At 44.5% G+C, this 14,242-nt stretch overlaps 1 protein-coding gene across 6 annotated transcripts in view; it reads left to right on the top strand.

Annotated features, from left to right (window-relative positions):
• The first annotated feature begins 9,025 nt into the window (after positions 1-9,025).
• The window catches only part of IDE (insulin degrading enzyme), a 49,798-nt gene continuing 44,581 nt past the window's right edge, over positions 9,026-14,242 (top strand). For 2 of the 6 annotated variants that reach the window (XM_081911621.1, XM_081911620.1), the window contains exon 1: positions 9,587-9,758. In XM_081911621.1, coding sequence (XP_081767747.1) covers positions 9,628-9,758 — 131 coding nt within the window. In that variant the 5' untranslated portion in view covers positions 9,587-9,627. The other 4 variants (XM_081911624.1, XM_081911625.1, XM_081911622.1 and 1 more) reach the window with 4 other exon arrangements.

Genomic DNA, 14,242 nt, shown 5'->3' with positions numbered 1-14,242 from the left:
GTTTATCTCTATGCTTAGGGATTTGTAAAAGCACCGTCAGTTTAATGACAACAGGGCATGCTGGGAGTTGTGGTTTCCACTGCCCTTTTCGGCTTGCCTATCACATAGCTCTCAAGCGGTGCAACCTGAGCTCGGTTGCTATGCAATATTCCTTATGGTGGAAAGTAGAGAGAGAAAGGGAGAGAGCGCGTAGTTATTTACATATGACGTGTCCAGTCAGTCACCTGAACTGTTCCCATTCCCTGCCTCCTTGCTGTGAGCAAAGGAAAACGGCAGAGGGAGGAGACTCACCTAGGGCGATTCATTTGCTGGAAGCAACCATTTGTCCTCTGTGGTGAGAAAGGACCACCTTTGGGGCCCATAAAAAGGCATTTCTTAAGTATCCTTGGGAGTGACACACAGAATTTTTAACAACCTAATGACAGTTCACGAGGACCAATCAAAGCATAACAAAATTATGAGCCAGGTTAGGCAATAGTAGGCAATAATATAATTACTAGGCAAGCACCATAATTATATTGTTTTCCATGCCTGCTGTAAGCTTTTCTGTTTATGAAAGACTACACAGACATGTAATTTTATCATGCATATTTGTTTTTTAAAACTTGTTTTTATTTAAATTTTGAAAATTGTATTATGAAATTTTAAAGGCTGTTTTGTCACTATTTTAATTAATATTTTGTACTATTTTACCTAAACCACCTAGTTGTTCTTAGTGCTATCTAAACCTTACTAAACAAAATTTTAAAAGGCTTTTAGAGTTCAACAGAAATTTGTGATTTAGTCTCAGTTTACACTCCGTGACTGTGCTGTGAAACCGTTGGATCCAGAACTTTGCAGCACCACTGTGGATTTATGTGGCATGGATGTGGCCTGTTATTGTACGGTGGAACTGTGATACCTGCATGTAAAATCATGAGGGCTTGTTCCTTGCATCTTATACTTTTTTTGTTTTTCCAGAGCAGATGGTGTTAAGACCATGATTTTACCATGCTGTCTGTGGGCATGAAGAGAAGCCGAGATTGGGGGGGGGGGCGTGTCATGAAGTCAAGAAGTAAAAGAAGTAGCTACACCCTGTATGGGAAATGCACCAGAAGATATATTGTACATCAAGGTGGTGTAGTGGCCTGTCACAATTGCTCCTTCATGCCAGTGACCTTCACTCTCCTAGGCTAAAATGTGTTACTTGTCTGCTTCCCAGCTTAAACATTTAGAAGAGATAGCATACAGCCATACCATCTGAGGACGATCACAGCTTAAATACCTGTAAGAGAACAGCTGTGATTGGGGGAGGATCCCTTGAAGCAGCATTAGGCTTATTTTTGGAAGCTGCAGTGCCAATCATGCAGCCAAATTTAGGAAGGCCCCTGTGATTCAGACACAGGGAGAGCGTCAGTGCAGACCTGCCGTGCTGTGTCATTTGGCGACTACCTGTGGGGTCCTCTCCGTTGCTGTCCCTGTGGAGCTCCCAGCAACTGAACGGAGGTGTTGCTTACTTGGTGTAGTATACTCTTATGTATAATCTGCCTGCTTTTTAATAAATCTTAAGGCTTTCTTCCCCAACTGTGCCTTGTCTTGCTTCTGAATCCCGAGAAAGAGCACCCTTGCCTTTGGCAAGGCACCCTCCCTCCCAAGAATCTGAAACAAAAATATTATTTCAGCTGTGAATGGAGCTGCATCACTGTCTTGTGTATACTCATCAGAACTTATTTGGCCTCTTATGTTCCTGCTTGAACATCTTCTGCAAGATGCAGAGCACAGAAGACAGGGCATTCCAAGACTTTATGGCGGGGTCAAATTTAAATTAACTGTTGCCCTGCCTTCTGAATATATTTAACAGCTAGTTAATGCAGATTCATTGTTCTACAGACGTGGGGATACAAGGCATAGCCAGTAACTGGCTGTGTTCTTTTATCTCTGGTCAGGGACAGAGGGTGGCACTAGGGAGGGAAATGTCGTCGCGCCACTCCTTGGTGTGTGGAGTGCCGCAGGGCGCAATCCTCTCCCTGATGCTTTTTAACATCTTTATGCGCCCCCTTGCCCAGATTATCCGGAGCTTTGGGCTGGGCTGTCACCAATATGCTGATGACACTCAGCTCTATCTGCTGATGGATGGCCACACCGACTCGGCCCCAAACACACTGACCAGATGCTTGGAAGCTGTGGCTGGATGGTTTCGTGGGAGCCGATTGAAACTAAATCCTTCGAAGGCAGAGGTCCTATGGCTGGGTCGGGATGGCATGGGGATGAGGGACCAACTCCCTTCTCTTGCGGGGGCCCAATTAGTGCCATTGCCTTCCGTTAAGAGTTTGGGTGTAATCCTTGACATCTCCCTCTCCATGGAGGCGCAGGTTATACAGCAATAGCCAAGGCGACATTTTTCCACCTTCGCCGCATCAAGCAGTTGGTCCCTTACCTTTCCCGCCCCGACCTGGCCACAGTGATCCATGTGACGGTCACCTCCAGGCTTGACTACTATAATTCGATCTACGCGGGGCTGCCCTTGAAGCTGTCCCAGAAACTCCAGCGGGTGCAGAATGCTGTAGCGAGGCTCCTCACGGGGAGCATATTCACTCAGTGCTTTTCAAGCTGCACTGGCTCCTGGTGGAGTACAGGGTCAGATTTAAGGTGCTGCTTTTTACCTTTAAAGCCCTTCACGGCCTAGGACCCTCGTACCTACGGGACCGCCTCTCCTGGTATGCCCCACAGAGAGCCTCAAGGCCCATAAATAGCAACACTCTAGTGGTCCCGCTTCCTAAGGAAGTTAGATTGGCTTCAACCAGAGCCAGGGCCTTTTCAACTCTGGCTCCGGCCTGGTGGAACGCTCTGCCTCATGAGACCAGGGCCCTGCAGGATCTGATTTCTTTCCGCAGGGCCTGTAAGACAGAGTTGTTCCGCCTGGCCTTTGGCTTGGAGCCAATTTGATTTCCACCCTCTTTCTTTTTTATTTTCCTTCTCCTCCTGCAATGAGGCTACATTTTAATATTTTAATGTTGTATTTTAATTTTGTTTTAAAGTTGTTTTAAACTTAAAGTTGTAATCATTCAACTTGTTTTTATTATTGCTTGTAAGCCGCCCTGAGCCCGGCCTTGGCTGGGGAGGGCGGGGTATAAATAAAAATTATTATTATTATTACTTTGGTTTGCTGGGTTTATGCAAACACCTCAGATTTGTTTGGACATGGGTGGATGACCAACAGCAGCAAGCAGTAATAACTAGTGAACAAAGATATTGCAGCAAGGATCTGCCAGGTCACAGACAGTTCCACCTACTTGAACTACAACTGGAGACAGGTAAGATTGTGTGGTTTAAAATTATTGCCTATCTCTGCACAGGTGACTTCACTGCGTTTTAGTGAGGCTTTCTCTCAAACGAGTGGGTAGAGGGTTATTAACTATGAAACCCCAAATTTGGGATCCCTTCCAAACCTCTGGCAAGGTTTGCAATCATTTATTTTTGTAGCAAACTTAAATCCAGGCCTCTTGGTGCCTTACAATAATTTAAAAGCAGACACAGGGAGTCTTGGGTATTTAGTGAGTGAGCTCCCCAAAATGCTACAGGCTCTCACTCAGAGGGTCTGTATTACTGCTGGCCTTTCGGGATTGGTATTTGATTTTCTATCAGGGTGTGTTTGAGTTGCCAATGTGGTGTAGTGGTTAGCGTGTCAGGCTAGGACCTGGAGCCAGGGTTCTGTTCCCCACTCGGCCATGAAACTCACTGGGTGACCTTGGGCCAATCACTGCCTTTCACCCTAGCCTACCTCACAGGGTTGTTGAGGGTATTAAATGAGAAAGGGGGAGAATCATGTACACCACCATGAGCTCCTCAAAAGGGTGGGATATGAATTAAATTAATAAGTAGCACTTCAGTTTAAGAGGAATTCATCCATTGGTCAAAGAACAGTGTACAGCACAAGAAGCTTGTGCACCGTGCTGTAATTGACATGATTGCAATTAGGTATTTCCTCATATATGTCATTACGTATAAGGCTTAATGAAAGGAGGGTGTGTATATAATTGGCATGACATAATCACATTCTTACTAATTACTTTTCACCTTGACTATATCTCACAGGGAACTGAGTATGTCTAAAAGGATCTGAAAAACAAAAGGCAAAAATATGTACACTACATGCTTTGAGCACACTTCCAGGATACTTGTACTTTAAAATGGGGAAAGTATGAAGCCTTTTTTCAACTAGGGGTTGAGGCCAAGGCATTCAACCAGCAGCTTAAAGTGAGCTCCTATAGCAGAGCCATAGCTATGGGGAAGGGGCGCCTAGTCAGGTTTTTTGCCCCAGGTGAACCTTCTAGAGGATTACCATTGGGACTGCCAACCTGTGTGTGTGTACACAAATGTGCATGGGGGGTTTTTCCCCTGCCCTACAGCTGATGAGTGGTGGGAACTTACCCTGGTCTTGGAGGGTCAACAAGTGGGGCTTCAAAACACCATATCACCTCACATCAGTGACATCAGGTGACTGACAGGAGGACAGTCCCACCCACCTGTCAAACTTGGTTCAGCAGAGGTGGAAAGATAAGAATCTGGATCACTAGCCAGGAAAGGTTCCCCCACCCCTTCGGCTGAAGGACTAGGGAGGTCAAGGAAAGAGGGAGATGTTTACAGATTCTAAACAAGCAAAGCAGGAACTAGCCTCGGATGAGGATGTTTACAAAAGTTGTATTCTTTCAGGGTGTCCCAGTCCTGTAATATGTTGCGAAACTTGTTGGAATCACTGAGCAGGTCTGGTACAACAACAGGGAACACATTGAACATTAGGCTGTTGGTGTAGAACAGATATGGGCAGCCTGCAGGCTCGCAAGATCTATTTCATGGGTAGGCAAACTAAGGCCCGGGGGCCGGATCCAGCCCAATCGTCTTCTAAATGGAATCCGTGTGTTTTTACATGAGAAGAATGTGTCCTTTTATTTAAAATGCATCTCTGGGTTATTTGTGGGGCATAGGAATTTGTTCATTCCCCCACCCTTCAAAATATAGTTCATCCGTCCCCCAAGGTCTGAGGGACAGTGAACCAGCCCCCTGCTGAAAAAGTTTGTTTTAATTACAACCTCAAGATAGACTCAGGTGGAGTTATGTGCAAAAGAGGCACATTTAGAATAAAAGAATTTGGAGCCCAGTAATTCATTTTGAATACCATAACTTAAATGAGCTGACTCAAAAAGCTACTTCTGGTAACCCATTCTGGTTACACTCCCTATCTCTCAACTTCATTTCAGTAGCATGTGATGGGGTGAGTCTTTTTATTGCTGCTAAAACAACTGAGTGCTCCTTGTCAAACTTCTTCAGTTTCCTCAGAGGTTTACCACCAGAACCTACTCCACCTTCTGCCACTCCTGTTAAAAGAAGGAAGAAAGAGATTAAGAGAGCACACATCTGTGTACTGAAGTTCTAAGATTTGTATTCCATAGATTGTAGCTCTTTCTGTGACAAGCCCCAGAGTTCCCTTGTTCCTACTGGCAAGTGGATGTCAAAAGAACAAGCAAGCACCCCAACCTCAAAACCAGCAGGACTTTGCAAGAATGTTGGTTTTTCAGCAACTGGTGGGGGATATTATTGAAAGGGCAGAACATAAGTACTTCCATCAACATACGAAACAGTTTTTGTGCAACTGTCCTCAGTTATGTTCAGCTGTTGTGACGTTGAGCCCGCCCTCACTTAAATATATATGTGCACCCACCTCACAGAACACCAAGCACCTTCACTCTTTCTTTAAATGTGAGGTTTCATCTTCTCTCAAAAATCACAAAATTAATATTTCACTCAAAATTCCACATATCTGTGGGTGTAAGTACAGCATCCAGTTTTCCTCAGTAATATGTAAATCTTTACAGGTCCATTCAAAACTAAACAAGAAATCTCTTTATATTAGTTGAGGTAAAATCTTCACCCCGCAACAATGGTTGTGGCAGTTCTGCTCTCAGCTTAATTTCCTCCATTTTTAAAAGAAACATGTCTTTTTCATGGGCCATCTTAGCCTCCCTTTCTCTGTATTCTTGAGCTAATCTGGCATCTCTTTCTTTCTCTTTTTTCCTCGTGAGCTAATCTGCTCTCTCTGCCAGCTCTCTCAGCGCCTGTATCTGTGCTAACTGAATGTCAGCTGCGATTCTGGCCTTTTCTCTTTCTACTTCAACTTTGTTTTTCTTTCTCTGCTTCAACTTTAGCCAGTTCTAATCTTAGCCTCATCATTTCTATCTAATTCAGTATTAGGATTCTCCTCAAATGCAGCAGCTCCCTGCACGGGGTCATCCCGAGTTTCTTTTGCTTGGTGCTTGCTGGTCATTTTCTGACAGAAAATTTTTCTTCTTTTAATAAAATATCCTCGGTACTTTATTAAACTGGTTGTTCTGTATCTCTGGGTACATTTCTGTGTGGGTTTTAACTTTGTATCACGGCGCTGCCACCAATTACCGGTAATTTGCGATGGCGTGAAGGCTCTTTTCCCCCTGGCGCCATTGGGCCCGCCCTCACTTAAATATAGTGCACCCACCTCACAGAACACCAGTTCCACGAATTCCCACAAACTACCCCAGATTATCTTGTGGGGGACTTGTGTGAGGGAAAACTTAATAATTTGGAGTCTCAGGCAGGATTTGATCAAATAAATATTTTATTTAAAAAAGGAAGTTTATGACACAAGTGGGTAAAACATAGGATACTTCAGATTGTAATATTTCACTTCAGTGCTCTCTGTTGTTGCACAGCTGTTGCTGCTAAATATCTCGGTTCTTAAAACAAGGTGGTACTTCCTGTCAGTTACACACCACTTAGACAACCCTACTCCTGAGGTACTCCAAGTAACACTCAAGGGATCTCCATACCCCTCTTAACTGGTTTGGGAGTCTTCTCTTTTCGTAGAAGAATCTCTCCCCTCCTGACTGGAATGAGACCTAAGCAGACTGTATTCTCACAGCTTCTACTTCTCCTGACTCAGCCTTCCAGTTAATTCCTGGCCTAATTACCGGAACTCTTACAGGACACTAGACACTGTCCTTCACAATAAGCTCTGAGACTCCTTTCTCTAGCTTGTGATATATTCCTTAGAGTGGGTGTTTCTACCCAGAACAAACTCTCTTCTCTCACTCCCTGTCTCCCTACCTATTCTCCCAACCTACTCTATCTCAAACTAAAAACTGTCTCTCCAAATCCTCTCCTTTTCAACTCCCCCTCATGGAACCCCCAGTCAATAATAAGCTGCCGTTCGCTAACCATTTGCTGGCAGGGAAAAAGAAAATCACTTGTTGACCCAACCTGCCAAGCAAAACAAACTTTTCCATCACAGCTGTTGCTTCAGGAGGCCTGACTGGCCTAGTTGCCCATCATTAAAAACCCACTGGGAGCCATTATTGTTTATAGGGTTAATAAGACCCAGAATGCATGTCAGGCAATGAGCTGCTTCCCTGTGGTGGCGGAAGGCCTTATCAGGCTTAACTGTGGTGGCAGCAGACCTCCCTGGGCCTTGCGGTCTCCTCCTGATATGTGTGATGTTATGCATATGTCAAACATGTGACATCATGCGCACACAACAAGCACCCCCCGTCCATGTCACAGACCTTGGCACCAATGCTCTGTCCAGTTCTGGGTGCCACAATTTGAGGAGGATATTGGCAAACTGGAATGTGTGCAGAGGTGGAATGTGTGCAGACTCCCTCAGGCAGTTGTGGACTCTCCTTCCTTGGAGGTTTTTTAAGCAGAGGCTGGATGGCCATCTGTCATGAATGCTTTAGTTGAGATTCCTCAATTTCAGGGGGTTGGATTAGATGACCCTCGGGATCCTTCCTTATACAATTCTCTGATTCCACATGTGTTTAATGTTCCTGGAAGTCTGAATTATGTTACTCTAATTAAAATATGTCAAATGTCGTCTGTACAACAACTTTGGAAGAAGAAATTAACAGTCTTTTTTAAAATTATACATCATCAGCTAAACAGAACAAGCTTGAAAGCGGCAATTAAAGTTAATGGGAACTTTTGTACTGATTTTATAGGCCTGTATAATTCTTCCAAAGATTCCTGCCTTGCAGAAATACCCTGAGATCTTCACGATCTACCCCCATTATACTTCAGGATGATGGACCAGGAAAGGGGTATTGGCCTGATTCAGCAGGCGCGTCTTATGAAGTTTGCCTAAATACCAGCCTGCATATAATTTGTGCTTTAAAAGGGAAAAACAACAACAACCCACTAACACCAGAATTTTACACCAAGATCAATAGAATTCTGTGAAAAAAGGATGAATTTTATGATCAGGTGCTGGAGACAAAGAACAGGAAGAGGCTGTTGTCTTCATGGTACACTTTTAAGTTTTCAACAAGTAGCTTGCTAGTCATAGCTGGAAATGTAACACTAGACTCCTAGATGGACATTTGGTCTCATCCACACAAAACTAGTTATATGAATATGTAAATTCAAAACAAGGTATTTGTACTTATTTGCATAATTTGTTTTGCTTTTAATCTCAGGGAGAGGCAAACATGAATGTAGGAAGGAACCTATATTTCAGACTAGAGGGCTAGAACTTTCCTTTAATAATAAACAGAAACTCTTAGGATGCTGAAGTTTTGCCCAAGGCTAGTTTTTGCCTCTGTGCCAAATACAGGTGTGCCTTGATCATTTAGCTTGATTTTACGGTTGCCATTTCACAGATTACCGGTATTTCTGAAGCCCTTTTTGTCCTTACACCGATTCTACGCAGCTTAGCGCATAGCCCATCGAAATCAAAAGGCATAGGCGCGCCTAGCTGCATCGGATCTGGCTGTTTAAAAAAGGATCCCACACAGGAGACAGGTGATGCTGCCTTCCAACTGCTTCATTACTGGGGCAGCCGATTTCGCATACGTACAATCGTCTAGTAAGTAGGCTGTTGTCTGCCGACGCTCGTGCCGAGCAAGCCATCCGCCGGCAACAGCCCCTGCCGCATATCGCGTTGTTCTTCCGGAATCGGAAGGATCCCGGGCTCGAGCGGTGATGTCTCCTAACCCATTTTAATCGCAAGCAAAAGACTCGCTCCCCCCCTAGGTAAGTGTATATAGTTAGGAGGGTCTCCCGGAGAAGCAGAATGAGAGCGCGCGCGCTGGGGCGTTCCACCCACGTGCTAGTTCCTTTCGCACGTGCATGCTTTTAACTCGGAAGTTTAAACGGGGTCGACTATCGAAGCAAAGCGTGCAAAGGGCGAGTGTCTTAGAAACCAGGCTGTCATCATTCTCCATAACGGGAATCCCTCCACCCCGCGATCGAGGAGAGCAGCAGACAGCTCGGCGGCCTTTTGCTCCTTTTATACCGCAGCAGCAGCAGCAACAGGCGCTTTCCCGCCGCGTCGCTTCTGCAACCGCCGCCGCCGCCCTCGGTCTCTCTCTTAGCGGTCCCTCCGCAGGAAGGCGACTTGGTTCCCCTCGGCCCCAGGTAGGAGCAGCAGAAGTGCTTCCAGGCCTCGGCGCGGGGCTTGAAGGGAGGAGGAGGTGGGCGAGGGCAGCAGCGACACTCCGCCGGGTAAACGAGGGCAGAGAAAATGGCGCCTCCGCCGGCCAGAAGCGGCTTCAGCTGAGGGAGGAGCGGCGGAGAGGTAGGCCGGGCTTGAGCACCGGCGACAACAGGCAGGGCCGGGATATAATGCGGCAGTGGTTTCCCCGGCTTATTCCTCTCCTCAGCAGGACTGTGCTGCTCTCCTGGGGCTGCTGCTTCGCCCGGCCTCTCGCTCCGCCTCGCCTGCTTTCGCTGCGACAGCGGCTCTTCGTCTCCGGGTATCGTGTCTCCTTCCCCACCTCCTCCGCCACGCGGCGCGCCGTTGCCCCAAAATGGGGGTGTTGTGTGCCAGTGTAGTAGTAGTAGTAGTAGTAGTATTAACGGGGGGGGGGAAGAGGGGTGTGTGGTGTGTGCGCGCGCCCCCCCCCGCTCCCTCTTTCCGTTGTGTAAGCCGTTGAGGAGGCGCGAGGAGGAGGGTGGGGTGGGATGTGTCTCTCCACCCCCCCCACCTGGGTTTCTGCCCTGGTTGTATAACAGGCGGTTAAATGTGTGTGATTTTTTTGGAGGGGGAACTCTACCTGGGAGCGGGTGAATCAGCGCTAATGCGAGGCCGTGGGGGAAGGGAAGGTGGACTCTGGCACTGAGCTGTTTAAGGAGGGAGGCTTGGCTTTGAGGGGAAGGGGCGGCGTAGCGGCCTCTTTCTCCGACTCTGCGAAGTGACTCTGGTAGGCAAGAAAGGGGGTCGTATGCGGCTGCGAAATAGCCCCCAAGCGATTGTGTCGGGTGTAGTGGTGCAAGTAGGAGTAAGCAAGTCGTAAACAGCTGGCGCAAACAACGCTTAGTGGTTGTTTTCTTTTCCCTGCCCCTCCGCCCACCCCTTGTATTTTTTGCTGGGAGTCATGTTTTTAATGGGAGGAATTCAACGTCACATTGGTCGTAACCGGTTTACTAAGGGGAGAACTTAGCAAGCGGCGAACGATCGCTGAAGTTCGAGCGAAAGAATGTTTTTTTCGCAGAAAAAATCTGGGAAATCGAGTTTTTTTTCTTCGCAAACTGCGATCGTCTTTAAATACTGTGTCGCCGTCGGGTACACGAATGCTTTTCTCTTAGTGTGTGTGGATGTCAGAAACGAGAGCACAAAATACATGCATGCAGGCGAGGGTTTTGCAATATCGTGTTGCTGTTCAAGTGCGACTGTTTTGCATGAGTTGGCAATATTAGTTGTTTACCTACAGGGCTGGTGGAAAGTACTTCCCTGCAAGTGTGTACGTAACAGGTTTATCAGATCTCCGTTGTCTTTGAAGAGGATTAGCTTTTAATGCTTTCATGGCTTTCATGTGGACTTAAAAACACAGTGCAGACAACTTTGTTTAGAGCAAGAATCGGGAACCATGTTAGCCCAACATTATGTAAGTTAGGAATGCATTAGACACCTTTATAAGTTGTTCCGCAGGAAGGAAGCTTCTCTCCCCACCCATTCAAAACTGTCGTTTTGACACTGTTTAACAACTGTTTTACTTTATAGAACACATGCAGCAATGCTAAACACACTTACTTGGGAGTAAGCCCCCACTGAACTAAATAAGACTTCTTAGTAGACAGCTGTACAATTGCACCATAAATCATTTTGAATTCAAAAGGTATGCCATAATTGAACAGAGTAGGATTTGGCTTGTACTCAGAAAACATACTTAAATACAAATGAGGCAACAGTTAGTTTAAATACAGTAGTTTTAAGTACAATGTACAGCAGGTATATAGGGCATCTGTTTTCTGACAGATTGGTCTGTATGAGGAAGAACAACCACAGTGCTGAACAAAAGCATGCAAAGCTTTGAAAATGTATAGGCTTAGGTTAATGTAGTAAGATGAGGTGCAACAAAGTGCTCTTGGAATTAAGCTCCATTGAACTTGGTGGGAGTTGCCTACCACTAAACATACATAAATAAGATCAGGTTGTACAGGTTTCCAGTGAATGTGTCATGTAGTAGCAAGATTTTTGAACTTAAGAACTATTATAAAAAATTATTTGATCTATTTATTAAATATAAATCTGTTGCTAACATATTAAGAAAGGATGACTGAGAAGCTTTCACCAAAGGTAACTTAATACTCTGATATATGTTGGAAATAAATGCACCCCTTGATTCTGTTGGAATTAGGCCCACATAACTGCATCAGTAAATTTTTTAAAGAAGTGAGACAAAGGTTTCAACAACACAATCCATAAAATGAGTTGGCAACACTTCAGATTATTTCATGCTTTAATTATTCTTTCCTGCCCGTATGTGTACCACATGCATGTACTGTACACAACATCAGAAGTAGGGCTATCTCCCATTTAAAGAAATCTTAATTTTTAGTTGCTCTGCATATATTTGCACATTAAAAGTTCTTCAGATGATTAGATATCTCAGCCCTCCTGTGTCTTCCTGGAGGAAATGGTACTTCTAAAATGTTCTTTGAACTTTTTAATACATTATCAATACTGATTTTTTTAAAAGGTAAATTGAGGATACCTTTCCAGTTGGGCACAATGTTTAATTCATTGATCAAATAGTTGCTGAATCGCACAACAGAAGATAGCTTCGTTTTGCTGGAGCAATAGACAGTAGTTGGATTTTCTATCCACCCTATGAATGTTTGGACATGGCCAATTCTAATACAATGAGATAATCCATCCAGGCTCCCATCCTACACTGTTACGCCTTTTGTTCACTTTGTTTGTTATTTTTTCTTATTCACAAGAAATTCTATCATCTCCAGAAAAAGGTTTTTTAACTTCTCTCCCCCCCCCCCAATTTTTTTGGGCTGTGGCTCCTGTTTGCTAACAGAGTATCTCCATTTCAATGTCAGAGTATGAAATTATGTTCTCTTACTTTCTCTTGATCCCATTAGATTTATAGTACCAGTGTATCATTGAATCTGAAATGTGTGTCACAGTTGTGGGCTACATTGATGTCAAGAACTTCTACCTCAAATCCCTGGGCACAGTTCTTGATGTTTCAGATCTTGTCTACTGAGCAGGGTATAAAACCAACCCTGCAATATAGTATACTACCACCACTCCTTAAGTTCAACCAGCCTGGGCTGAGAGACCCTTACTTCTAGGATATCAGAGAAGGAGAAGTTAAAAGCAGGGCACTTAGGAACTGGATTCAGTACCAAGGCTTTATCCCAAAAGACAGACACCCATCTTAAATGAGATAGTTATTCAAAAGAAAAGGGGGAAGCATGTGAAAGTCCCATAAAAAGTGCAGATCTTAAATACAATTGACAATTATGAATGGAATCATGAAACTAACTTTTTAAAACAGTGACCCAAAAGCTTCCCTAGCACAGAAAATAGGATCTTACAGGCGTTACAAAGAAACAGGTACAAGCAACAGGAAAGAAGAGACAAAGGGGTGAAGGCAATGGCTAACTTTATAGTAAAAATGTATAGCAACTGGGGTGAGTCCCCTGGGCCAATCAAAACGCTTAGAAGCTTCCTGAACTTGGGCATATGTGCATTCTCACAGCTAAAGCCAATTCTCGATTAGCAGGCCCAGTCGCTGACCTTGAGACACAGGAAGGTGAGATAACGCAGGTGCTTCAAACTGATGAACTCATCCCAATTACTGATATATAACTGTTTCTCACAGAGGCTTAAAGCAAGAGTGCCATTTTTCTTGACAGATCAGGCCCTAGGTTGCTGATTTCATAAAAGGTTAGTATCTTGATAGAAAATTTGTGTAGCATGTTAATTGAGTCTTCTCTCTGTAAGGCAGGGTAACTTTCTTTGACTTGAGGGATTCACTTAGGGGCCCCATTCCAGTAGTAGGTGTGGCTGCCACACACTCATTAATGTACTTGCATGTTGCATGCGTGCAGACACTCTTACACACAATATCCACAGGCAGACAGCCTCCCCACCCCAGCTGATCCATCGCTGAGGGTGATTATCATTCCCTCTCTGCTCAGATGATCAATCTCATGACACTGGAGAGTGATTCGAATTCCCTTTGGGGCACTGGGCTCTTCCCACTCCAGCACTGTGTCTGTTTCATTTTCTTTCTTTTTTGCTTCTGCAGCAAAAATCAGAGTTCTGGGAGGGCTAGAAAAATTTGCTTAAGGGGTCAGATCAGACCTGAACTGAGGTTAGCCATCCCTGTTATAAGGTGATCATACAGCAGCAAATAACAAAGAGAGGGTATAGGTTGGCTTTCTTTTATATTTCTAAGGTACCTACTAGATAAGAATCGATTACAGGAAACAACAAAAGTGGTTAGGAAAAAATTGTGTTACTTTTTTTGGTTAAAGCAGCTGGCGAGAGTGCAGTCCAGTTTTTTAACTAGTTTTTTTTTGTAGTATACAGGGTGGCTTAATATTTAAAATATTGGTTGACATATTTCCCAGATAGAAACAGATACCAGTTTGTCACATGGTTCCTATTTATAAGTACCCTATGAAGTAAGTGAGTAGAACCCTCCCAGCAACCAGCTCATCACACACTTAAACTACCATTGGGATCAATTCTAAGTAGTGTTCCCATGATTAGTAGTCTGTCTCCATCCTTTGTCACTGAAACATTAGATTGTGTGGGCCCTTGTGAAAATGGAAGGGACAGTGGGAAACCAGCCAATTAGAGAGGAATACTGTTGGAAGGCCGAAAGAAATGTGATCTTAAACTACAAGGGAAATGAAGGAAAAGGGGAAGCAAGATAAAAAGCTAGTTTCATTATTTTCCTAAGGTGTGTGTGTGGGGGGGGGATAATCATAA

This window comes from Podarcis melisellensis (genome assembly GCF_964234715.1).
Source record: "Podarcis melisellensis genome assembly, chromosome: 5".
NCBI lineage: Eukaryota > Metazoa > Chordata > Lepidosauria > Squamata > Lacertidae > Podarcis > Podarcis melisellensis.
This window is presented reverse-complemented; position numbering and strand designations above follow the sequence as displayed.